Genomic DNA, 27059 nt, shown 5'->3' with positions numbered 1-27059 from the left:
GCTAGCATTAGCTAGATGCTAAGCGCTAACTCTCTCAGAGGTGAGTTTTATCAGCCTGTAATCTGCTTGTTTACCGTGTTAAAACAAGCTACGGGGGACGAATCGCTACCTAATATCTCACTGTCTTACCAGAACACGCAGGATTACTCAGTGTAACGCTGTCGTTTAAGTTTGGGTTAACTTTACTAGTTTAGGTGACTAGCTAGCGTGCTAGCGGATAGCTATGCTAACGCTGGTGCAGCAAGCCTTAGTGGACATCTGGAAATCTAAGCTTACTGTAAATAAACTGAAGCACGTTACTCACCCAAATAAACAGTTTTCAGGAGAGGAATCTGTGTAGATTAATATCCAGCACTCGTTTGACTTTGAAAGAGCTAGATTTGTATACTGAGACGCTCCACCGGCAAGCGACCACCCCCGGTGGGGGAAGGGAAACATGGCGCCACCCCTGTTCACTTTGATATAGGCACCCTTTCTAGTGTCACTTAACGCGCCTTATAATGCGATGCGCCCTATGTATGGAAAAATAGCAGAAAATAGGCGTTCTTTGATAGTGCGTCTTATAATACGGTGCGCCTTATAGTCCGAAAAATACGGTAAGTGGAATCTATTTTTCCAACTACCATATATTTAGCACTAAAAGGCACATTGTATTATAAGGTGCACTATCAATTAGCATTAGCATTAGCGGCAAACCAATCCAGCAGTGCTAGTCTGAGTTTGGACCGGGCTAAAGGCCAATAATACTCAAACTGGGAAATAGTGAGCACGGTTAGCGGGTAATGATAATGTAACTCCAGCAGTGCTGGCCGTGGTTAGGAGCAGGACACCGGCTGATAATACTCACATCTGAGCGAGGAAACAGCGAGTACGGTTAGTGCATAGTAATAATGCTGCTCCAGCAGTGCTAGCCATGGTTAGGAGCAGGCTACTGGCTGATAATACTCATGACTGAACTAGGAAACAGCGACTATGGTTAGCGGGTAATGCTAATGCTGCTCCATCAGTGCTACCTGGGGTTAGGAGCAGGCTACAGGCCAGTAATACTTACCTAGAAATGGGGAAATAGTGAGCATGGTTAGTGAGTAATGATAATGTTACTCCATCAGTGCTAGCTGGAGTTAGGAGCAGTCTACCGGCTGATAATACTCACGACTGAACGAGGAAACAGCGACTACGGTTAGCGGGTAATGCTACTGCTGCTCCAGCAGTGCTAGCCGTGGTTAGAAGCAGGCTACAGGCCAATAATACTCCTCTATAAACGGGGAAATAGTAAGCGTGGTTAGCCGTAATGCTAATGTTACTCCAGCAGTGCTAGCTGGGATAAGGAGCAGGCTACGTGCTGAAAATACTCACATTTAAACAGGAAAATAGCGAGCATGGTTAGTGGGTAATGCTAATGCTACTCCAGCAGTGTTAGCCTTATAAAGGAGCAGTCTATAGGCCGATAATACTTACCTCTGAACAGGGAAATAACAAGCGTGGTTAGCGGGTTATACTAATGCTACCCCAGCAGTGTTAGCCTTGGAAAGGAGCAGGCTACAAGCCAATAATACTTACCTCTGAACAAGGAAATGGCAAGCGCAGTTAGCGGGTAATGCTAATGCTGCTCCAGGGCCATTCCTAACATTCCTATTTACACTTGGCACAATGCAGTCAGACAAGTACAGTTCTCCTGGCAACCGCCAAATCCAGACTTATCCATTGGGTTGACAGACGGAGAAGTTTGATTTGTCAATGCAGAGAACATATCTCCAATGCTGTAGAGTCCAGTGGTGGGATGTTTTGCACCACTGCTTCCAACATGTTGCATTGCACTTGGTGATGTAAGGCTTGGCTGGAGCTGCTTGGCCATGAAAACCCATTCCATGAAACTGTTTACCCACTGTTTTTGAGCTAAACTGAAGGCTACATAAAGTTTGGAGGTCTGTAGAGATTGACTCTGCAGAAAGTTGGTTCCTCTGTGCACTATCATCCATCATCCACTGACCCTGCTCAGCTTTTTTTAGTTGCTGTCATTCCCAGTCGCTTCCACTGTGTTATAATATCACTGATAGTTGGCTGTGGAATATTTAGTAGTAAGGAATTTTCACAACTGGACTTTCTATCTCTGTACCATGCTGGAATTCACTGAGCTCTTGGTTACTAATGTTTGTAGAAACAGACTGCATGCCAAAATGCTTGGTTTTATAAACCTGTGGTCAAGGAAGTGTTTAAAAGAACTGAATACAATTATTCAGATTGGTGAGTGAATGCTTTTAGCAATACATTGTAGATCCACTCCACAGTAGGCAAAGTTCCCCCAAAGTTCATGTTGGTGATAATAATTCAGATGTGGAATTGTTGTGTGAGGCAGGGTTTCCCTTGGATGACACTTCCATTAGTGCAGTTGCTCTCAAACCTTTTAAACTCTGTACCCATGATCAAATTAAAGCCTCCAAGTACCACCTACTGGGGCTACTGTGTGCGCCTTGCTTGCATTTGCAATCTGCAGAAAAAACATTGATTATTGTTTCTTTCTTTATTGATCAATGAAGCCTGTCTGACATTTCGGAAAGCTTGAGATTGAGCTTGAGATTGGGAACTATGGAGTCTACATGGCATCCCCTTGAACTCTACGTTAATTATTTAGTATTTTTTTTTATTTTTAATATAATTATTTAATTATATTAATCCTAATACATTCCACAGGGTTCTATTTTTGGGCATTTTTTTGTAAACTGATGTAAATTACAAGAAATGATGTGTGGGTTTTTTTTTTACAGAGTCTAAAGGGTTAATCTAAAGTTAAGAAAGAAACAAATTTACAAAACTTTAATAATTGAAATCATTAAAAAATGTACCACCTGGTGTACCACTTTTGGATGCGACATCAGCTCTACAAATACCACATTTTATGGAATGCTGATCTATAACATGTTTGCATTGCTGCACAGTAGAATAGTACACCACCACCACTACTATGGTGTTGTCTGATACTTCCTTCACTGCAGAAGGATTTTTTTTATTTATGTTGAAATACCAATTAAATTCTTATAACTAACTCACTTTTCATCACTTTCCTCTCTCTCTATTTCTCTCTCTATTTCTCTCTCTCTCTCTCTCTCTCTCTCTCTCTCAGAAACACACACACACACATACAGTGGCTGCATTTATTTCCTTTATTAAAGCTTCTAATTAAAATTAACTGGTGTGTGTCAGTAATTGGCTGAATGCAAAGCTTCCACCAGTAAAAAAAAATCTCATTGTGATAATCTTACATTGATTAGCGTATTTTACATTTAAAAAAATAAATTGGTTTATGTTAAGAAGTAAAAGGCAATATTAGGGTTTTTTTTAGTTAATTTATTTTAATGTGGGTAAGTCACCCTAATATTAACAAATAAACTCACTTTCCTCTATTTCCACTCTCTGCTTTCCTCTCTCTCTCTCTCTCTCTCTCTCTCTCTTTCTCAGAAACACACACACTAAACACTAAGCAGACAAAACAAGATATCTTGGGCTAATACTGTTTGCAGTGAAAACTCAAAGTAAATATAAGAAATCTGTGTTTTTATTTGTTTTGTAATTTTATTTTATTTATTTATTTTGCATTTTCCATACTGTCCCAACCTTTTGTGATTGTTCTAAACCCTTTCTGATTGAGTGTTGTTAATCCATTTATTAAGTACATGCTACACCAGTGGTCTCCAGCGGTCTCCTCCTACGAACATCAGCCAGCTGACCTTTCTTCTGCATTAGCCAGCAAGCAGAGGATAGAAAAACCTTTCTAACAGGATACTAAACACAGTAGCAGTTTCTCCCCCAGCTTCAAAGCTGAGAAAGGATTCAGAGAGGATTTCTTGTGCTTTTATCTGGGAAAAATCTATCCAGGGGCAACTGTAGCTATAGAAGCTAATGCTATAGGAGGGGAGCAGTCATGCTACAGTAGAGATGTTTTTTAGTCTGAAGTGTTCCTTTAATAGACAAGAACATTGATGGTGTTAAAATGGTGTTTTTTATTATATATTTCTGCTATTTGACAGAATGATGAAAAAGGGGGCAGAAATCATAGAATTAGCACTTGTTTTAAGGGGCTGGGACTATACCAGCCAATCCTAGTTATGGGGGTGGGGCTTATTCAGCTGTGAGCTGTGGCGGACAGCATGAGCAGAGCAGTGTATCAGACAGGCAGCAGCATGAGATCCATCAGTGTGTGGATACTAACATCCATCATCACCACAGTGAGTACTGCTGCTCACAGCCTTCTTATTCACCTTTACTCACACACACACACAAACACAAACACACACTGTTCTTTTCTTCCCTCATAAATTTATTACATAAAGTAGAGTCATTAGTGTTAATTATTTGTATTTAATTGTACTTTTCTTAGTATGTTTACACATGTTTGCATGCCTCCAGTGCTGATTCTTTTAATAATAAACAGCTCTGCACATTACATCGTTTTATGTGCCACACTATATCATTTCATATGTGGGCATATATACAGTACACACTCTGCAGGACGTGCAAAAATGGGAAACACAAGTATCCCTTTTTTGTACATTTTTTAGTTTACTATATTCTTTTATCTTTTTTACAAAATTACCTGAAGTAAACTCTTTTTACATTAACTTTCATTAAAAGTTAAGAGGGTTTCATCTCTCTGTAGAGTCTTACTCCCTGTAAAGTTTTGGACATTTTTTTAATTGGACAAAAACAATGCTTCATTAAATGCTGTTGAATTCTGGCAAAATCTGGTAAAAAAAAAATCATGTAATTTTGAATATTTTGCTTTTCCGTATTGCATAAAACAAATTCAATTGGTGTTTAATTGAGTTTAGAAATTTACTGGCCAATATTTGGCAAATATTATTATTTTTTTATTAGTTTGGAGTTAATTCAGTTGAGGTCTGTTTCTCCCCACTTGTTCTTTTCTTGCTATTAATGCAGCTTCTGGTGAAATCTGGTAAAAGCAAAAAAAATATTGTTTTTTTTTAGTATCATAATAGATATACATTGAGTTGCTTTCTCAATTTCGTGCTGCCTGCCAATATGTGTGTTTGGATAGAGGTGAATACTAGATTCATTTTTGGCTTTCGATTTTTAGATTTCTAATTTGTTGATTCAGATCAAACTCACAGCATGATGCACCCCTCTCATATTTAACAGTAATATTAGTTTGGATAGGTGTTTTTTCTGACACCTGGATATGTAGCCTTTTTGACCTGTGCTGTTGAACACATGTTTTACTTTCATGTTTTAGCTTTGTATTTTAATTCATAAAAGGAAAAAAATAATTATCAAAGTAAATGCTGGATCAGTGGCCTCCAACCCTCCTTCTGGATAACTACACTCCTGCAGCCAGATTAAAACCCCAATCACACACATTCAGCCAATCAAGAACTTCTGAATGCCAGATTAAGGAGGATCAGAGTTAGAACTAAGGCTTTCTGAAAGGTAGCTCTTCAGGAACAGAGTTAAAGACAACTTTACTAGATGTTCTGAGAAAACGTGACAGTGGTTTGTCTTTTTTATTATATCTGAGCAGATTTGGCTTAGTTTAATTAATTCTATTATGTTATATACAGTACCAGTTAAAAATTTGAACAGCCCTTCTCCTTCAGTGTTTTTTTTCTTTTTTTCTTTATTATTTTCTACATTGATTAATACTGAACACATCTAAACCATGAATGAATGCATATGCAATTATGAAGTAAACAAAAAAGTGTTAAACAAGCCAAAATATGTGTTTTGATTCTTTCAAGTAGCACTTTTTGCTTTGATACCAGCTTTTCCCACTCTTAGCGTTTATTCTATCAGTTGACTTCATGAGGTAGAACCTGAAATGGTTCTCCAATTGCCTTAGAGAAGTTCTAGTGGTGCAGTGCTCTTGTTCATAGTTTTTTCTTCACTCTGTGCTCCAACTCGTCCCAAATCACCAGGGTTGGGTTTGTATGTCATTGTATGTTTGTTATTAACCATTACAAAAAGTTTAACTAGTGTTTCAATAGACCACTGCAGTTGTGTGTCATTCTGCAGTCCTTGTACGCCCATATTTGGGGATCCGTGTCTAAGCTGAATTTCTGAATGGGTGGAATGAATGGGCTTTAAAAAAAACTCAACTCTGTCACATTCGTGGTAAATAAATATGTTCAGAACCCTGTACGTTTTATTCTGTGTATACCAGTCGCATTTTATACAACATTTTACAGCCCAGCTGATCCAACTAATAAACTAATTTCCTTTTACTGAGGTGAGCTGGGTGTGTTACAGTGGTTAATCCAGAACCCAGCTTTAAGAACTTTACCAGCTGAGATGAGTGATATTAGCATGTTAAATTCAAGAAGCAGATACTTGTTGTTCATTCTATTGTATCGTCCAACACCCTGATTATACTGACATACTCCATAGCTCCACCATCAAACCAAAATAACATCATATGCTGTGCTGAGCATGATCTACTTAACCAGCCTGTTTACTCCCCAGCCTCTCTGGATTTTACAGCAGGTCAGTAATGTGAGTTAGATATTGCAGTAGTTGGTTAATCTTTGAAGATTTTGATTAAGTTTATTATGCAGTGAAATAAATGAGAGATGTTTGTTTTTTTCTGGCTGGTTGTTTTAGTACATTAAGCCACATTAAATGTTGTCCTTTTAACAGGTGTAAGTGGGGAAAAAAATCACATTTAGCCTTTTTACTTTAGCTAGGTTAGCTCTGAGGTTCTGAAGTAACACTGCCCTGCTAGCTTCAGTGTTTTCCTGCAGTAACACACCCAACTCGCATCAGTGAGGGCAGTTAGTTATTAGTTTATTAGCTGGATTAAGTGTGCTGTTATTAAAATACAGTGGTATGAAAAAGTTTGGGCATCCCTGATAATTTTTTTTTATGATTTTACTTTATAAATTGGTTGTTCGGATCGGATTTCAGTTAAATATATCATATAGCAGATGAACACAGTGATATTTAAGAAGTGAAATTAAGTTTACGGAATTTACAGAAAGTGTGGAATAATTATTTAAACACAATTAGGCAGGTGCATACATTTGGGCACCCTTGTCGTTTTATTGATTTAAATACCTTTAGCACAAAGCTCATTGACCCTTGACCTACATACAGCGGTTAACCCAGTTATGAGAAAGAGTTAAGGAAGTTTGCAAGGTTTTCTCCTCTTTGCATCATCTTCTCTGAAGAGTGACAACACGGGAGCCTCAAAACACAACTCTTAAATGACCTAAAAACAAAGATTATTTAACATCATGATTTATAGGAAGGATTTCACCTATCAGTTTCCACTGTGAGGAACATAGTGAGGAAATGGAAGAACCACAGGCACAGCTCTAAATAAGACCCGAAGTGGCAGGTCCAGAAAATCTCAGATAAGCAGAGGAGAAGGATGGTGAAAACAGTCATAGTCAACCCACAGACCAGCTCCAAAGACTTAAATCATTATCTTGCATCATCATTCAACTATTCAGTGCACTTTGCACAAACAGAGCATTCCAAGACGAACATTTGCTCCCCACAGTAAAATTAGGTGGTGGTTCCATCATGCTGTGGGGCTGTGTGATCAGTGCAGGTACTGGGAATCTTGTTTAAATTGAGGATTAATTGCATGGATTCCAGTCAATATCAGCAGATTCTTTAGAACGATGTTCAAGAATCAGTGAGAAAGTTGAAGTTGCACCAGGACTGGATACTTCAACAAGACAATGACCCTGAACACCTAAACACTGCTCAAAATCTACTAAAGCATTCATACAGAGGAACAAGTACAACGTTCTGAAATGTTCTGGAGATGTTTTGTAAAAAATGATCCAAAATACCTTCAACCAGAAGCCAGACTCTCATTGGAAGCTAAAGGAAGAGTTCAGAGGCTGTTATTTCTGCAAAAGGAGGATCTACTAAATATTGACGTATTTTTTTCTGTTGGGGTGCCCAAATTTATGCACCTGCCTAATTTTGTTTGCACACTTTCTGTAAATCCTGTAAACTTTATTTCACTTTTTAAATATCACTGTGTTCATCTGCTATATAATATATTTAACTGAAATTGCTGAACAATCAATGATTTATAAAGAAAAATCAGGAAAATCATCAGGGGTGCCTAAACTTTTTCATACCACTGTAAACCAATGACTGTATATGAACACTAAAACCCTCACGGAAACCCTCTCCAGAACCAAGACTGAGAACCCCTGATGCTCACATTCTCTTCTTATCTGCTTTTTAAAGCTCTAACACAGGCTACACTGCTCAACATTACCAGACTGAAAGTAGGTTTACTCTATTAGAATACTTTAATGATCATCTGTAAAGAAAAAGAAAAATCCAAAACATGATTTGACCAGAGATCTACAGTCGGTGTTATATCTTCAATAGGCAGCTCGTGTTCTGAGACGCTGTTCTGTGATGTCAGTTCAGTGAGTTTAAGCATTAGCCTTTAAATAGCAAAATTCTTATTATGACTCTCAAACGTCTTGTAATTCAGAAGATCCAGTGGTGTTTAGGAGGAAAATGTACGCAGAATAAAACTGTGTACAGGGTTCTAAACATATTTATTTACCACAGAATGTGACAGAGGCGAGTTTTTGAAAAGCACATTCATTCTGCCCATTCAGAAATTCAGCTTAGACACTGAACACCAAATATGGGCATAAACAACATGGTGCCGACTACAAAGTGATGACACGACTGCAGTTATTTGTGACCCTTATTTGTAAACTATTGTTGCCATAGTGTGATATATAAATTCCCAGTTGTTTTACAAATAAGTCATTAAAATAATCCAGCATGTTTTGATATTAATAATTTACACTGTATGATTTTGGAGTAAATGAGAGTAATCAGGAATAATCTGCTTCTGGTGGATGTCATGTAAAATACATACTTCAACCTGGAAATCAGAAATGCCTTGAAAGCCTAGTCATACAATTTATTTTAATAAATAAATGTTTTAATATTTTAATAAATCCCTATTCAATCTGCTGTTTGTCCAAGACTAGGCTTAATCCCTGTTCAGGAAAGCAACTCATAATGTTTATTTAAAGCTGAATTTTAAAGCAAGCTCTACCTACGTTGTCATCCATTGGGAAATTCTGCAGTGTGTTCTGTCTATCGTAGCTATGTGTAAATCCAAGTCTGGCCAAGAAGGACGGTTTGTGGTCTCGGCTTCTAATTAACATTGATTGCATGCATTAATCTGAAGTGGGCTGAGGGGTGCTAAACTAATTGTTTTAACTCAAGCACCGGCATGCCAGCACCTTTTTTAGCCTGATTGATCTGACACAGGGTCACTATATTTTCACCTCCATCTTCTCTGCGTTGATTTCACTTCCCATTAAAATAATGATGAATAACAGTCTGAAAGCTGTAGTGTGAATTAATGCAGTGTTTGGGATGCATTAGCTGATCTGCTCTATAGAAGGCTAGGCAGAGTGGCATTGAGCGTGCTGTGCTGTGGCCTTTGCCATCCCGAAGTAGGTTTTTTTTACAACATACACACACACACACACACACACACACACTCGTAACGCTTTTCTATTTAAATCATTGACTTTTTGGTGTTTTCTGAAATAATATTTAACCAAACCATTCATTTTATTGTTGATGATTATGGCTTACAGCCAATGACAACCCAAAAATCAGTGTCTCAGAAAATTTGAATATTACTCAGCTGGCCACCAACGTCATGACAAGATATAACAAAAATGGGTATGTAAGCATAACGCCTAATACTGTTACATGCCTGCAGGGTTATATAAGACCAAGTGGTACTTTTGGCAGTGTGCTGGAAAATGAAATTTTCTTAGCTTGGGGTTCCCAGTTTGTTTTTCTCTAATTGAGCTGTAATCAGTGTCTACTCCATAGCTAGGCCTCCTACTATTGCACAGTGTTACCATGGCATTTGAAACGCCATTAAATCTTTTTAATTGCTGCTATTGAAACATCACTGGACAGCTCAACACGCTTAGAGGAGAACACTCACCAACTGCCTGTTCTGTCATGTCTGTCAATCTGACTCCTGTTCTGGCTAGAATACCAATGATGGGATCAGGCTGTTCCATAGGCTTAGTGTACATGGCTACGCATAGAGTAAATACATAGACTACGGTGTAAATTTGAAGCAGAAGCATTGAGAAGAGAAGATAATTGAGCATGATTTATATGTGTGTATTTAATAATGATGATTATACTAGTGCTTATCAAAGAATTAGAATATCATTGAAATGTTACTTGATTTCAGTAATTCAGTTCAAAATGCGAAACTCTATATATATTATATAGTTGCTTACAGCCAATGAAAACCCAAAAATCAGTGTCTCAGAAATTTTAAATATTACCCAGATTGCCACCAACGTCATGACACCATATACAAAAAATGGATATGTAAGGATAACGCCTAATACTGTTACATGCCTGCAGGGTTATATAAGACCAATTGACCTTTAAGAAATGTGGGCAGTGTGCCAAGTCCTGCTGGAAAATGAAATCCGCTTCTCCATTAAATTTGTCAGCAGAGAGAAGCATGAAGTGCTTCATGTAAAAAAACATTAAGGGACCAGAGTCTGGAGGAAGAATGAAAAGCACACAGTGCATGCTGCTAGAGGTCTAATGATAATTTTCGACAACCATTGATGGTTTGGAGAGACATGTCAATCATCAACAATAAAATAAATAAACGCTTAAAATAGATCACTCTGTGTGTAATCCATCTATATAATATACATTTCTCATTTTGAAGTAAATTACTAAAATAATAAAGTAACTTTTCAATGATATTAAATTTTTTTTAGATGCACTAGTATATGAAAGTGATAAAAAAATATGTGTTTAAAGGATTAAATATATATATTGGAAAACTATTATTAAAACTATAATTGCCTAAATGCCCCTTGCCTGGATACAAGATGAGATCCCTATGGCATTCTGTGGCACATTTGCCGACAGATGTTGCAGCTGGGTCTGTAGATCCTGAACACTCGTGTGGAGTGCTTCTCTAATTTTTTTAATGCTGGTAATTAGTTTTAAATGAAAACAGAACATATTGTAAATGAAAACATTAACTTATCGACATAATGCAGTTAATAGTATATTGAACTGAAGCACCACTGTAGGAAAGCCTGGATTAATTACATTTATTACATAAACAGGCATAAAATTAAGGCGTACATGAACTCTGTAACTATCTGTCAGTAAATCTATCTATTTTGCAGTTCATAAGTAATTGACGTAAGTAACTGAAACACGGACTAAGAGGTTAAAGTGAAAAATGTCAGCTTTAATTTGAGCTCATTTACATCTACCCTGAAAGAACCACACAGAAACGACAGGTCCTCTATATTTTGCCCTTTTCAGGGGACTGTACGTAATTGGGCACATTAACACCTTGAAATATAAATGTCAAGTTTTATACTTGAAGAATCTTTTGTGATCAAAGCTCTTTGAACTATATGAGCTATAGACGACATCTGGATATCTTCCATAATGATGCTCTGCCAGTCCTGGAGGAAGCAATTCTCAGTTATGTTTCACTTTTCTGTTTCTGGGCTTTTTTTTTTACTTTCAGTCTTGTCTTTAGTAAGTGAAATGTTGGCAGGGAGACTTGACTTGGCCAAGGCAACCATTTCAAATTTTCACATTTTCACATTTAAAAAGCCATTACTTTACTTATCTGTATGTTTGGATTTACTGGCCTTCTACTAGGTGTTTAACCATCTTACTGTAAAAGAAGTTGTTGAGAAAAGTCAAAATATTAAACACACACTATGCAACCCTATTTAGTAAAGTAAATAAACATACCGCACATTTTTATCACTATAAGGCGCACCACATTATAAGGTGCACAGTGCATGAACATTGATCAAACCACACAGATTTCTCTCCTGAAAACTGTTTATTTGTGTGGGTAAAGCACTTCCATTTATTCACAGTAAACGTAGATTTCCAGATTTCCACTAAGGCTAACCCAGGGTGATATTAGCTAGCGGTTCGTACCACATAGCTTGCTTTAACACGGTAAACACAAAGGCTTTAATCCGATACACTCACCTCTGAACGGCAAAAGAGCTAACTAGCTCTTAGCACAGTTAGCGGGCAATGCTAATGCTGCTCCAGAAAGAGAGAAATCTATGGCGCTAAATTAGTGCCAAAACTACGCAAATAAAGAAAACGTATTCTGTAAATATGATACTACTTGCAAACAAACACAACACGTTTTACAAATACAAAACTCGACTCTCTAACACACACGGTGTGTTTTACAAACACAAAACCTGATGGTTGTAAATATATTTGTAAACTTCAAATAAATACACAGCTGTTTTCTAATACATTGCTCTTTACAAACAAATATAACACGTTTTACAAATGCAAAAAGTAATAAATAAAACAAGTAAAACATTATTTTCAAACATTACCGTGTCATGACTCACGAACACGCACAGCCCATTTGTAAATCACGTGACTTTTGGCACAGTTTTAGCAGAGTCGCAAACTCGAGATTTTCTCACAAATACACCCAACCCTCGTACAAATGCATCGCCCCAGAACAGCAGGTGGCGCTGTGGGACACTTTACGAGAGGTGGCTGCACAGCAAAGCAAGCTCTCCTATCCAGCGCTCCCCAGAGCATTAATTTACACTTATTAAGGTGTTTAATACACCTTTAATAATCACAACTCTACCATTTTATACCCAATTTACACACGGTTTGGTTTGTTACAAACAGCAGAGATGTAATTATGATATAGGACGCTGTTACACATCACAAATATGAGCTTTCATGCTGAAATACTTTGTATTATGCTCTTTAAAAAAGAAAGAAAAAAATATTAATTGATGTTTAAATTGTAATATAGATAGATAGATAGATAGATAGATAGATAGATAGATAGATAGATATATAGATAGATAGATAGATAGATAGATAGATATGGACAAAAGGAAAGACCACCTAAAAATGGTAAAAAAAAAAAAAAAATTGATTTTACCAAATTGAAAACCTCTGGAAACTAATATACAATTCTTTGCATTATTTGAGGTCTAATAGCTTTGCATCTTTTTTGTTATTTCAGCCATTTCTCATTTTCTGCAAATAAATGCTGCAAATTTACTGACAATATGCTGAAATACTTTGTATTATGCTCTATCTATCTATCTATCTATCTATCTATCTATCTATCTATCTATCTATCTATCTATCTATCTATCTATATAATTTAAACACCAATTAATATTTTTTTCTTTCTTTTTTAAAGAGCATAATACAAAGTATTTCAGCATGAAAGCTCATATTTGTGATGTGTAACAGCGTCCTATATAATAATTACATCTCTGCTGTTTGTAACAACCGTGTGTAAACCGTGTGTAAAATGGTAGAGTTGTGATTATTAAAGGTGTATTTAACACCTTAATAAGTGTAAATTAATGCTCTGTGGAGCGCTGGATAGGAGAGCTTGCTTTGCTGTGCAGCCACCTCTCGTAAAGTGTCCCACAGCGCCACCTGCTGTTCTGGGGCGATGCATTTGTACGAGGGTTGGGTGTATTTGTGAGAAAATCTCGAGTTTGCGACTCTGCTAAAACTGTGCCAAAAGTCACGTGATTTACAAATGGGCTGTGCGTGTTCGTGAGTCATGACACGGTAATGTTTGAAAATAATGTTTTACTTGTTTTATTTATTACTTTTTGCATTTGTAAAACGTGTTATATTTGTTTGTAAAGAGCAATGTATTAGAAAACAGCTGTGTATTTATTTGAAGTTTACAAATATATTTACAACCATCAGGTTTTGTGTTTGTAAAACACACCGTGTGTGTTAGAGAGTCGAGTTTTGTATTTGTAAAACGCGTTGTGTTTGTTTGCAAGTAGTATCATATTTACAGAATACGTTTTCTTTATTTGCGTAGTTTTGGCACTAATTTAGCTCCATAGAAATCATCCCAGTGTTTCTTACAATCAGCTGTATAGCGCTCGCCATTTAAGAAAACTTGTTTGAGGTTCTCCCATGTTTGACTTCTCTCTCTGTCAAAAGTTCTTCTCCTGGATTTTGTTACACTTTTTAAACTATCTCAGCCATGAAAACCTACATATTTAATACTATGGCCATAGTTTTTTAATTTAAATTGAAGCAACAGATCCATATTCGTAGTAAATCCATATTCCACCATTTTTAGCCTGAAATGGACATTATATTCCTACACTGTAAACCCACACGTTGTTTTAACTCAAATTATTTAAGTCTGTGTTACGTACAATTGGATATTTCTAAACAAAACTCAACTATTTTGAGTTAGTTGAACATTTGTGGGCACATATACATGCAAACTGAGATGTTTTTATTATAAATTGGACCAACTTATAATAACTGTCTATTGTCATTGGCATCTTCTTTTCTATTGGTTTTTGTCACAATCTATTTGCATGCTGGGTGTGTCCAACAATTTCTGTCACTCACAGTGTATAGTGATTCCCCCTGGGCTACCTTACAAATACATCAAGTTCCCCTTTAGATGTAATAACTTGATGTTTTAATTTATGCTAACTCAAGTTTTCATTCCCCATTACTAATTTGAGCAAACAGATTGCCTTAAAAAGTTAAGTATACTCAATGTATCTGGTCTTGCAGTATAATAAAGATAATATAATAATAACTTGATGTTCTAAGTTATGCTAACTTAAGTTTTTATTCCCCATTACTTAATTTTTTTAAGGCAACCGGTTTCCTCAATTGTTTTTAAAAGTAAATTCGACTCAAAATTTTTAGCAAACCGGCTGCTTTAAAAAAGTTAAGTAATCTCAATGTATTCGGTCTTACATTATAATGTCAGGGAGGTGCAGGCAGGGAGACGAAAAGGCGGACGTAATCGCAGGTAAAAAAAATGAATATTTATTAAATAAATAACAAAGATAAATAAATAACAAGGAACACGGAACAAAGAAATAAACCAAAACAAACAAGGGGTAATGATAATAAACAAAGGAATAAACAAGAAATAAACAGGGAGCAATAAACAAGGAAATAAACAAGGAACAAACGAGAGATAAACTAACATAAATAAACAGGGAGTAATAATCAAGGAACTTAAACAAGACAGGATAAACTAAACAGGGCAAGGGAGAAAACTAGGAAATAAACAGGGAAAATAAAAAATAACAAAAAATAAACCAGAAATAAACATGGAGAAAATAACTGAGGAAACGCAGAGAGACAAAACAACATGAGAAGGTGCACAGACAGACGAAGACAAAGTGGCACAGGGGGAATATCTATACAAACAGGAAACATACTAGAAGTGGAAACACCTGGGGCTAGGGGGTGGAGCTACAAATGGGACACACGAGGTGGAAAATTACTGGGGAGAGACACATAGGAGCACAGGTCACGTGAGAACAGACAGCAACAGGACCAGGACATGACATATAATAAAAATAAAAAAGTTAAATCAACTTCCCCTTTAGTTGTAATAACTTGATAATCTAAGTTATGTTATTACCCATTACTTAACATTGTAAGGCAACCGGTTTCCTCAAATTGTTTAAGTAAATTTAACTTATCTGAGCTTACAGTGTACTTGGCTGTATTTACTGTAATATTTGGTCATTAAATTGAAACTGATGAGTGTATGACCTCAGTAATACAGATACAGCTATCAATCAGAACACAGTGAGAGTAGTTATTATCAGATAATGCTAGCCTGCACTTGTCGAGTGTACTGTGTGGTAAATGTGCTCAGGAGTGTAATTTCCAGCACTTAATGAAACTATACACGATGTTCTGGCATTGGTTCCAGAACATATTACCATGTCTGGGTTCATGATAATGTCTCTGCCTGTCTCATCTGTTACGTTTCTGTCTCCTTTATGACACAATGAGTTATCATGTCCCCCGCCCCTCGTGATGTCGCTTTGGGGCTCAGAGCAGTTGTCTCGGCTACATTTCTCACATACAAGTCAGTTTCTCTGCCCATGTAAACATATTGAAACCTGCAGAGAAGTGTTTGGGATTTTAATGCGCCAAGCTGGCAGCGTCGTAAACTGCAGGGCAGATGGTGCACCACAAAAACAGTGTAGATTCGAGCTTGGTGAGAATATTAGCATATGAGGAAACTCTGGCAAATTAGCATATGCAGTCATGTCACTAAGATGTCCTTAATGTCCTGTTTTTAGAAGTTTTAAACTCTGAACCAAGAGGCAGAGCTCGCAAAAGTATTGAAACTGCTTGAAGTTTTTCAGCTTACAAATACACAACTAAATGTATAAAATCTTTTTTTTATCATTGTTATGAATCTAGCTCAGTCAGGCAGGTAGGTAGTCTGTTCAGTCATTTAACTGGTTCTGGATTCTCCAATCGTTTTAAATAACATCATCTGGACTCTAAACATTAATTAATGATTGGATTATTGTTTCTTTTTTTATTGTCAGAGCATTTCAATTATTCATTGCTATTCATTATAATGTGAAGAGTATTCCCAAAAACATAATAAAAATGCTTCTAAAATCAATCATCACTACTTCTACACATTTTTAATTTAATCAGTCCACAGGACTTTTTTCCAAAAAGTTTTTTTTTTGATGACTCTTCAGTAAAAATCATACTTGTTTTGGTGCTGCTGCACAGTAGAATTGTGCACCACCCCTCTAAAGTCTGCAATCATCTTGAAGGACTATTGCAGACCAAATGTTTTTTTTCTGAAAGTTTTTTGCCTGGATGAGGCCATGGCTGCTGATTTTAGGTACACTCAAAAAATCATATTGTTTTACCTAAAATATAGGGCAACATTTTTGCAGCCTTTTTTGTAACCCACAAGGCATTTTTGGTCATTTTTCCTAAAAATTTTGAACTGAAATTGCAAAACTGTTGCACTATATGTTTAAATATAAGCCACAAAACTTTGTTGCTAATTTTTACAGAAAATCCTAAAATTCTATTAAAGTTTCACTACCTGTATGTTTTTCCAGTTAGTAAAATTTTCCATGGTATGATAAATAAGAAAATAAGAATTTATACTACTACTACTGAAAAAGACCAATTCTATAGCAGGTTGAATTTCATCATATACATTTATAAAGTTATACATGTATAAACATTTACAAACACAAAAAATAATTAGATAAAGATGCTGGGAGTGTGTACACAGATATGCACCCTGTGCACAGAAGTCTGCAGGAATTAACTGAGTGCATTCATTGCAGCATTGATGTCAGGAGCGCAACTATCGCCAGTCTGGATTTGAATGATTTATGCATAGGTTTGATTGGTTAATTCAAAAGTGCCCAATTAGAATACAAGCTACAGACAAGTAATGTCATCCCTGTATAATATATTTACAATACAATACAATACAATATCATTACTTTCAGAATAACCACTGACTTTGCGAATAACCTCATTAATTTGTGAGTGAGTTCACGTGGTACTTTAGTTATATACACTCTTTAATTAACAAACGATCTTAGGTACTATTTAACATTAAGTTTGTTTAGGAAACCCACTCCAAATAGCTAGAATGCTTCATATTCAGGTCAAGCCTGAGGTGTTAAGAACAAATACTAGAAATGTTGGTTATTTATACTTTACTGGAGTAATTATATTCCAAATGACTTTTTATTTCTACTCCTTATATTTTAACAATAGCCTTGTTTTTTTAAAAAAAAAAACACTTGTTTTTTTTATTCCGGCTTCTCATCGTTTAAAAAAAAACTCTTTCCAAATGAATGGAATTTGATTGTTGTTGAATGAGAGGAATATACAGATACCATTTAGACACCCTATTGGTTAAAACACAATCCAACACACCTGCAGCGTGTCACATTACACTCCAGCATACCAGGCACACCAATTTAGTTCAATGTTCTCCTGATGGTGGACTCATGAACATTAACATTAGTCAATGTAAGAGAGGCCTTCAGTTGCTTAGAAGTTACCCTGGGGTCCTTTGTTGGCCAACCACTCCTGGGGAGTGAACTTTTAACCAGAACAGCTTTAAATCTGGGATCTTAATGGGTTTCCTCACATTAACTGCTCTCTTCAGGTTCTTCCACATCATTTTCGATTAGATGAAGGTCAGGACTTTGACTTTGCCATTTCAAAACATTAAGTTCTTGAACCATTCTTTGGTAGAACGACTTGTGTGCCTAGGAATGAGATTCAGTTCATGGACCTGAAATTTTCCTTTAGAATTATATCATTCAAAATGTATGGTTCCATCAATAAAGGCAAGCCATCCTATACCAGAGGCAGCAAGACAGGTCCAAACAAGGATAAAACCACCACCATGTTTCACAGATGGGATAGAGTTCTTATGCTGGAATGCTTTAATTTTCCTTTTTCAAAAAGGAAACGCTTTTCATTTTGGTTTCATCCATCCACAAAACTTTCTTTCAATAACCTTGTGGCTTGTCAACATAATCTTTAGCAAACTGCACACTGGGGTCCTTTGTGACCTCGCCATCTGTTACATGCCAGGGCAAGTAGTATTGTTTTATGACTTTTTTTAGTTGAGAAAAATAAAATGTTTATCATATGCCACCGCAGTTATCTTTAAAAAAATGTTATTTCATCATATGGGCTCTTTTTATGGAGTAATGCTCAAAACGAAGATCTCTGAACATCCAGTGTGAGCGGATCCATTTGTGCTTTTTTTTATTAGGGTCATCCGTACGAGCTCATTGCTCCGACAGCTGCACAGAAAGCGTACGATGATATAAAGAAGGAGAAATAAGAGCCTTAAACGCCATCTGTGAAATGAACTCGCAGTGACCCTCTCTCAGAACAGGGGTCAGTTAATGGAGCTCTGTCCCATCGTGGAAAATGAAGTGTGTCGTTCTGAAAACAGCCGAAACAGGTGGCAGCGCTTCCCACAGGTGCGCTTCTGAGCATGCCAAAAAATGTGAATATAACTTGTTTTTTCGTTTTCTCGACACTGTCTTTTTCTCTCTCTTTTCTCTCACTGTCTCTTTCTCACTTTGCCCTTCCCACCATCCTGTCTTTCAATTTTACCCCCCCATTAGAGCCGAGTGCCATGATTAGAGAGGTGAGAGGTGGGAAAATAGGGTCTTTTGTCGGCCCGCTTCATGTTTTCAGATGGTTCAGTCTTTTCATCCATCGTTTTTGAGCATTTTGATGCATTCTGGCAGCCCATTCTCACTGGACAGGAGCCTTTCAATCTCCTGCTGATGAGAAACAGATGCAAAATAACACCCTTGTGCATGCTTCACACCGTTTCAGAGAATAATGAAAAATGGTTCCTGGAATAAATCACTGCTGGGCTTTCAGAAGGCAGCTCGGTTTGGAGGATTGGGTCAAAAAAAAGGAACCATTTAGTGAAAGCATTTTGCTTCAACGACCCAATTAAAAGAGAAATTCTGATACGCGATAATGGGACACGCTCTGACAAAATAGTTTAAAGAAATATAGTTTTAGACACTTGGTTTCCTCTACAATCCTGTTCAATTTTATGCATATTTGCTTCTAAAACCTTTTTATGTGCCAAACAATAGAAAACTATTATTTGGATAAAATTGAGAACTTTTATGCTGAGAAATTCGAAACTCTTGGTTCACTTCCCAAAAAATGATCTGTGTTAATGGAAAATAGAATTTAAAAGTGTATTAGAATGGAAACTTATCTTGGAATATTTCAATAAAGGATTTTTGGATTTGGCAAACCATGAACCTCAAAAGAAAATCGAACAGAACAAAAATCTGAGCTGTGAAAAATGAGACAATTCCATTCCCCTAAACTGTTACATAACAGTCTTGACTTCTTTTTTGTCACAAATACCAAGGATTTTTGCACAGCCTTCAAACTTTTGTATACATATATCAATATTAATCGGCATGTTAATTTGTATTTCAGCTTGTTACATCTATGCGTTTATTTTCCTTTAAGCCAGTTTCAACATGCTTGTTGTTCCATCTGTAACGAGTGAGATCTTGAGTGTTTGCCTGTTTGGTCTGGTCTGGTTTTCTGACTCTTGCTTATGTTCTACAGTTTTACAGTTTTGCCTGTTTTTGTCTGATTTCTTACGTATTTATGTGCTTTCTACTGTGTTGGTGATCCAGCTGCCCTTTGTTTACTACCATTGTTATTAAACCTTTAGCTTCCATTGGACATAGCAAAAGTCACCTGATATACTATAAATAGTAGACCCTGAGCTCTGACCCTGAAATTGTAAGCTGGGAGATGTGAGGAGAAAATCTCCTTGAAGTGTAGAAACATAATAACAACAGAGGTACTTAATATAACAAATCAGCACTCCAGCACAATCCTCCCTGGGATGCTTATATATGAGGTGAAAAAGAACATTCTGCACGTTTCAATGCACACAATCCAAACACTTCACGCTTATAAAATAAGATAAGACATAATAAATTTACCCCTTACTAATACCACACTTTGCTATAGTTTGCTATATCATAGCAGCGCAGAGTACAGGACATAAAAAAATTGAAGGAAAAAAAGTTTAAAGGATAAGATTAGAGAAAGATTGTTAACCAGTATGTAGTAATGCAATGTAGTAATCTGCACGGGCAGAGACATACATTTTACACATCCAGGGCTTTGGGCAAACCCTAATGTCCAGGACCACACCCGCCCTGGAAGATTTATATTTTATAGCTAAATTAATACATTTTTGAGCCATCTCGGACAATGGAATACCATAACCAATCTGTACATTCTTTATTAAACTATGGAGGTAACTGTGGAGTAACTTACATAGGGTGAAAAACCAACCAAAGATCCACCAAACGTTTTTAACCATGTCTTCAATAACAGAACGTGCAGATAATAGACGGTAGGAACAATGTCAGAAAGCTAAACAATTATATGAATGTTGCAGCCTGAGTATTCTAAATCTCAAGTGTTTTGTAAAAGTGTTTTGTAAAAATGTCCTGTAGTTGTTTACAACACATTTTAAATTTTAATACCTAAAATATATGCAGAATGAATGTAGAATATATTCTTAATACTTAATACTTAATAATATTGTGTTTATACAGCTCTGGAAAATAATAAGAGACCACTTAAAATGATTAGTTGTATTGATTTTACCAAATTCTAAACCTCTGGAATATAATCAAAAGGAAGATGGATGATCACAAGCCATCAAACCAAACTGAACTGCTTGAATTTGTGCACGAGGAGTGGCATAAAGTTATCCAAAAGCAGTGTGTAAGACTGGTGGAGGAGAACATGCCAAGATGCATGAAAACTGTGATTAAAAACCAGGATTATTCCACCAAATATTGATTTCTGAACTCTTAAAACTTTTTTTCAGCCATTTCTATATACATATCATATTTTACTGATGCAAATATGTTAAAAATATTGTTAAATACATATATTTTCAAATATGTTTGATGTATAGACTGTATATTCTAACAAACAATTTAGTGTGTGCAATTTATTTTTAAATGAATTCGCCATAAAAATCTGAGAACCTCAGTGAAGAAGAATGAGAGAGGTGTACTGCAGGTGTAAAAGGTGGTCCAAACAAAAGGGGTGGTCTCAGTCAGGATCTACTGAACCATGGCCCGGTTCACCTGCAGTGTGAAAGCACTTTTCTAGACTATTCTGACTTTCAGATAAATGACAGAGGCAAGTTGTTGTTTATCTACTGCAACTGTAGATTAACCCATATTTAGAATACAGTAATAAAATAAATCTGAGGGGAATCTGTTACTCTCATTCTGCTGCATGATGCACGTGCCCATGAAAGGGCAGTATAGAGATACGCAGTCCAGGTACATAATGATGATGACTGTACATTAGACTTTATTCTGATCACTGAACTGCAGTGTAAAAGCCCCCAAAAATCGACCAAATATACACAATGTAATAAATGAAGCCCAGATTTTAAGCATGTGTAATATGCGCAAAATGATTTTTTTTTTTCACCACATGAGTGCTGCATTAACGCACCATGCTAATTTGGAACCAGTGATGCGTTACTATTTTTTTAACGCAAGTTATTTAAAACACCAACTTTGACTCCTACGTCTGTTGTAATCTGCCCCTCCCAACGCAAGGATCTGTTTTCTGGCTGAATGATTGAAGCAGTATCACTCCGGTTCAGACTTTCAGCTCAGACCCGGTCAGAGTTCTCTCTCTCTCTCTCTCTCTCTTTCTCTCTCCCCCCCCCCACCCCCCCCAAAAAAAAAAAAAAAAAAAAAAAAAAACCCACACACAAACACAAAAGGTTAACGCAAAATTTTACTATTTATTAAAATTACACATGTAACTGTGAATATTTACAACGTTATAAGTAAGGCCAATAACAGTGAAGAACAGCACAAGAGTACTATTTATAATGTATAAATAATAAATGAAACGATGCATGTCTATTTTAAGCAGTGGACACGTCATTTACACAAGCCAGCCTTAAAGGTTATGAAATTATCGTTTATATTCGTGGTGTATTTATATCAGCCTGTCAAAATCTATAGAGCTGTCTGATCCTGCTGTCATACAGACCATTTGGATAGTGCACTGACGGCATTAGTCAATAGGTAGGCTACTCTGTTCATTAATTTTTTATTAAAGTCACTAAAAATCTTCAAACTACACTACTACTATTTGCAAACGTGCCACAATACCCAGATTAGTTTCTAGTTAAGCGTTTAAAGCTACCAAATCAGCAAAGCCAACGTAACTAGCTCAGGCAACACCACTGAACATGAAGTAATCAAAACTATTTAAACCTTTATCATCGAAGTTACTCACCAGAAAGGGATGCATGGGCCTCATCTGCTTCTTTTTCTTCTTCTCAGCTCCAGACTCAAACCGTCGCTTCATAGTTGAATTACCATTTAGTAGCAACTTCGCGCGGTGAACTTGTCTCCTGCCAAACTCAAGTAGCGTTGCTACTTTAGTTAGGACTAAGGTTGCCAGATAAGTTACGATTTTTCATCCTATTTGTTTATTTTACTTTAAGTTTTTAACTTACACAAATATTGCACTGGACAAGTTTTTGTATAGAATGGCCACATACACTTTAAAAATGGTTAAACATGCGCAAGATTTAGCGCCTCCATGCATTTTTTGATTATTTATTTGACTGGAAAATGTCACATCTGGCAACAACCAACAGAGCAAACCGAGCCGTGCCATTTCAGGCAATAGGGGTGGGGGCATTATATTATGCACAAAAATAATAACGTGCCGCTTTTAAGTAGTAGAGTAGGTGCCCCATGCAATGTTGAGCGTATCATAAATAATTCACATTGGGTTTTAAATTTAATAATGTCATAATTTCAACACATTTCATTCTCAGTCAATTTGGCTCCCTGCAACTGCAAAATGGTTGAGGCCTAACGCTGGCTGCGTTGTCTGCGTATGCAGAGCGGCGGCCCTGCACACACACACACACACACACACACACATACAGAGCCATGCTTTCCTGCCCTCAGATTTTTATTCTCATCAAATTAAGATAGATAGAGATACACTCACAGAAATATTTAACCCTAACTTTTAAGATTTATGTAATTTTATTACATGACAAATTCCCATTTACTTTTTTTTTGTAATTTTAACACAAACCTATCAAATAGGCCGTATGTGATGCATATGCATTCGTGTAATACAGCTTATTTATTTTAAATGCATAATAATCAGGTTTATGTAATGAGTATTAATAAAGTATAATTACTCTAAATTAATAACAATAATGAGTGTATTTATTTTAAATACATAAAATATACAGTTTGAATTATAATAAGCGTAACCAGGTTACCTATTCAAAATGAATTGCATATATTTATTTGAATTAAACGTCTATGTTTAAGGAATAAACCAAATGAATCAAAATGCATCACATTTATGTAATTCATTTCCAATCAGTACAATCATAATAAGAACAATCAGACCCTCTTGTTGATTAAACAAAGCTTTATTAATAATAAAGCCGAACATAAAAGAGACACAAAATTATAATTTCTTAAAATCACATTTCAGTCATTCTTCAGTCATACGCCTTAATTTTCCTTCAATATTACTGAAGTACTTTTTTGTCTAACAAATATTGTTTAACAAACATGGAGAACTCCAGTGTAAAATTGACTTTGGCAGTAGTAAAAACTTGTAAACTTTGTTTTAAATAAACTTGTGCATTTTTAAAAGTTATTAATGCCTCGTTTTAGATGTCAGGGCTCTGCGGATTCTACCAATGAGGTGTTGAAGAAAAATCTGGAAAATACCCATCCCCAATGAGAAGGTTTGGAGAGGGTTGGATAGGAGAGGAGTAAACCTTACCCCTACAGGAGCTCAGAGAGAGGAGGTGAGTAGAGAAGGCAGAGGGTAGAAGAGAGGGAGAGGTTTGCCTCCTTTCCTACAATTTTCCCTGCATCAATGAACAGTTTTTCATATCTACATAACTGATCTTTCAACAAAATTTGAATGCTTCGACAACCAAGGTACAAATTTATTAAACAGCTATTTCCCTGGCGTAACCTTCAAGAACCAAGGGACCATTTTAACAAAATCCGGTCTTACTGTGTGTGGGGGAGGTGGTATTTGCCAACCGAATGACTGGAACAATTTGAGTTTCAGTGCATGCACTTTTGGTGTAAGCTTAGTTGAGTCCAGGTCAATCAGGGTTTTCTGGTACACCTCAAATGTACGCTTCAGGCTTTTTGGATAGCTCAAGTTGAGTGCATAAATCTGCCCATAAAGCATCACGCATGCATGGCTGACACTCTTCAGGTTAAGGAGAACGTCCACGCCATCCAGCACAACACCAACATCAGCAAAGCGTCCATCACCTGGACAATCAGAACAATGTCCCTCTGCTCAGACAGTGTAGATGCCCATAGTCTTCTCTGCAATGCCAGCCTCAGCCTCTCTGGATTCAATGTCCTGGAATATAAAGAGAACAGAATGATGTTCTGTGTGACCCTAACAATGACCACCAAAATCTAAGCAGATCTAAGATGCATTTTGTGTTCTTGTTAACATGAGATTATACACACTCTGTCTTGACTACTGTCAAATTGTGCACTTTTCTGTCAAGGTGACAACAACAATTAAAACTGTCAATTACCCTTTACAGTAGCAGACTAGCTCTTACATGTTTCTGGGTCTGGGTTAAAAATACAATTAACAAAACACCAACTAAAAATACGTAGATATATAAAAATACAGAATCAGTAACCCCCACTTATTTTGTTGAAAGATCAGTTATGTAGATATAAAATAAACATTCCTTGATGCAGGGAAAATTGAAGGAAAGGAGGCAAACCTCTCCCTCTCTTCTACCCTCTGCCTTCTCTACTCACCTCCTCTCTCATAAGCTCCTGGATAAGGGTAAGGTTTACTCCTCTCCTATCCAACCCTCTCCAAACCTTCACTCATGGTTGAGTTTGAGGGAGGATGATAGGGAAGAGAAAGGACCAACCATTGTTTATCCTAATCTTCTGTCTCCCCATTTACCGCTCACCTGTTGGAAAGTTAATAATCTAGTTAATAATCCACCCCAAAAGCAAAAACAATTCATGTTTCCAACTACACTGCTTTATGACTTACCTTTTGACATCTGGCTTCAGCTTTATGTACTGCCTCAGATCCTCAGCTGCCTTTTGACAGAGAAAAACAAAAATTATCCCATTGTTTCTCTTCATGGGCAGCAATCCTAAACATTAATGGTCTGCTTAAGGAGGAAAACAATATTATCTTTGTAAACTACATAAAAAAAGGAGTAAGAACAAAGAATCAAACATACCATGTATTCTTTAACCAATGTGTCCAGGTCTTCACTGTGGTAGATGCTCAGACAGCTCAGCACACAATTACACCTCATATTGATGTCTTCATTCTACAAAAAGAAAACAATTTATGCTTGTCAGTGACAAAGACAAACTAACACACAGAAGCTGAGGCTAACAATGTCAGTTACATTTACCGTATTTTTCGGACTATAAGGCGCACCGTATTATAAGGCGCACGATGAGTGAACGGTCTATTTTTAGTGTTAGTCCATACACAAGGCGCACTGGATTATAAGGCGCACTAAATGAAACTTTATTTATATCAGTAACAATAACTCTGAGCAATAAATCCTTCACAATATCTGTGAAAAATAACAACATCTCTGAGCAATAAATCAACAAGCACAGCAAGTACGTATTACTCCGCGACGCTCCTGACAACGGTAGCTGCAACGCTCCGACAGACCATAATATTATGTTGAAGCACAGCAAGTACGTATTACTCCGCGACGCTCCTGACAACGGTAGCCGCAACGCTCCGACAGACCATAATATTATGTTGAAGCACAGCAAGTACGTATTACTCCGCGAGGCTCCTGACAACGGTAGCCGCAACGCTCCGACAGACCATAATATTATGTTGAAGCACAGCAAGTACGTATTACTCCGCGAGGCTTCTGACTATAATAGCGTGTTGTGCCGAATTCGGTGAATAAAACGGTTTTAAAACAGAGATAAAGATTGGATAAGTTTCATTTCTGGATGAAGTGATTTCCAGCGCTGTTTGGATATAACTGTGGATTACAGGAGACTGGATTGATGGATTCTCTTTAGTCTGGACGCGTTTTGAAGGTAGGACCTGTGGCTGAGCGCGGGTGTGTGTTCGGGGGGTGGCGGCAGTGACCGGAGGTTACCCCAGGACAAAAGGAGAGCCTTTTATTACTGGAAACATGCGCTCTGACGCAGCTCTAATTCATGAAACATACATCCTACAGTAAAAGCACAGTTCTGGAATCCGGAGAGCCAGACGGTTCGAATGGTGTATGACATGACCGCATTCGATGAAATATGGACGAACGATAAACGCAAATATGAGAGTTATGAATTATTAAAATCATAACCAAGGCATATTTCGCCCTAAATGTTTATTTTCTGAAAGGATATTCCGCTAAATAGGCTAAATAGCTCAAAAGCAGAGATTCTAAGCTTTAAAATGGTATATTGGATGTCTATATTGAACCTGTAACTGTTCATAACTATTCAGAAACACAGCCAGTTATAAAATATTAAATATTTCTGGCCCGCCGGTGGGCCAGCGCGTGTTAAGAGGTTAACTTTACTTAGAAGTGGGCGCTAAAAAGAAACAGTTTG

The 27059-nt window shown here is 36.8% G+C and overlaps 1 protein-coding gene across 1 annotated transcript in view; it reads left to right on the top strand.

Annotated features, from left to right (window-relative positions):
* The first annotated feature begins 4169 nt into the window (after positions 1-4169).
* Positions 4170-27059, top strand: part of ghrhrl (growth hormone releasing hormone receptor, like) — a 111040-nt gene continuing 88150 nt past the window's right edge. Inside the window, exon 1 of the mRNA XM_022685881.2 lies at positions 4170-4223. Within this exon, the coding sequence (XP_022541602.2) occupies positions 4179-4223 (45 nt within the window). The 5' untranslated portion in view covers positions 4170-4178. The remainder of the gene's footprint in view (positions 4224-27059) is intronic.

This window comes from Astyanax mexicanus, chromosome 13, assembly GCF_023375975.1.
Source record: "Astyanax mexicanus isolate ESR-SI-001 chromosome 13, AstMex3_surface, whole genome shotgun sequence".
NCBI lineage: Eukaryota > Metazoa > Chordata > Actinopteri > Characiformes > Acestrorhamphidae > Astyanax > Astyanax mexicanus.
Note: the sequence above shows the minus strand (reverse complement) of the source record. Positions and strands in the feature narration are given on the sequence as shown.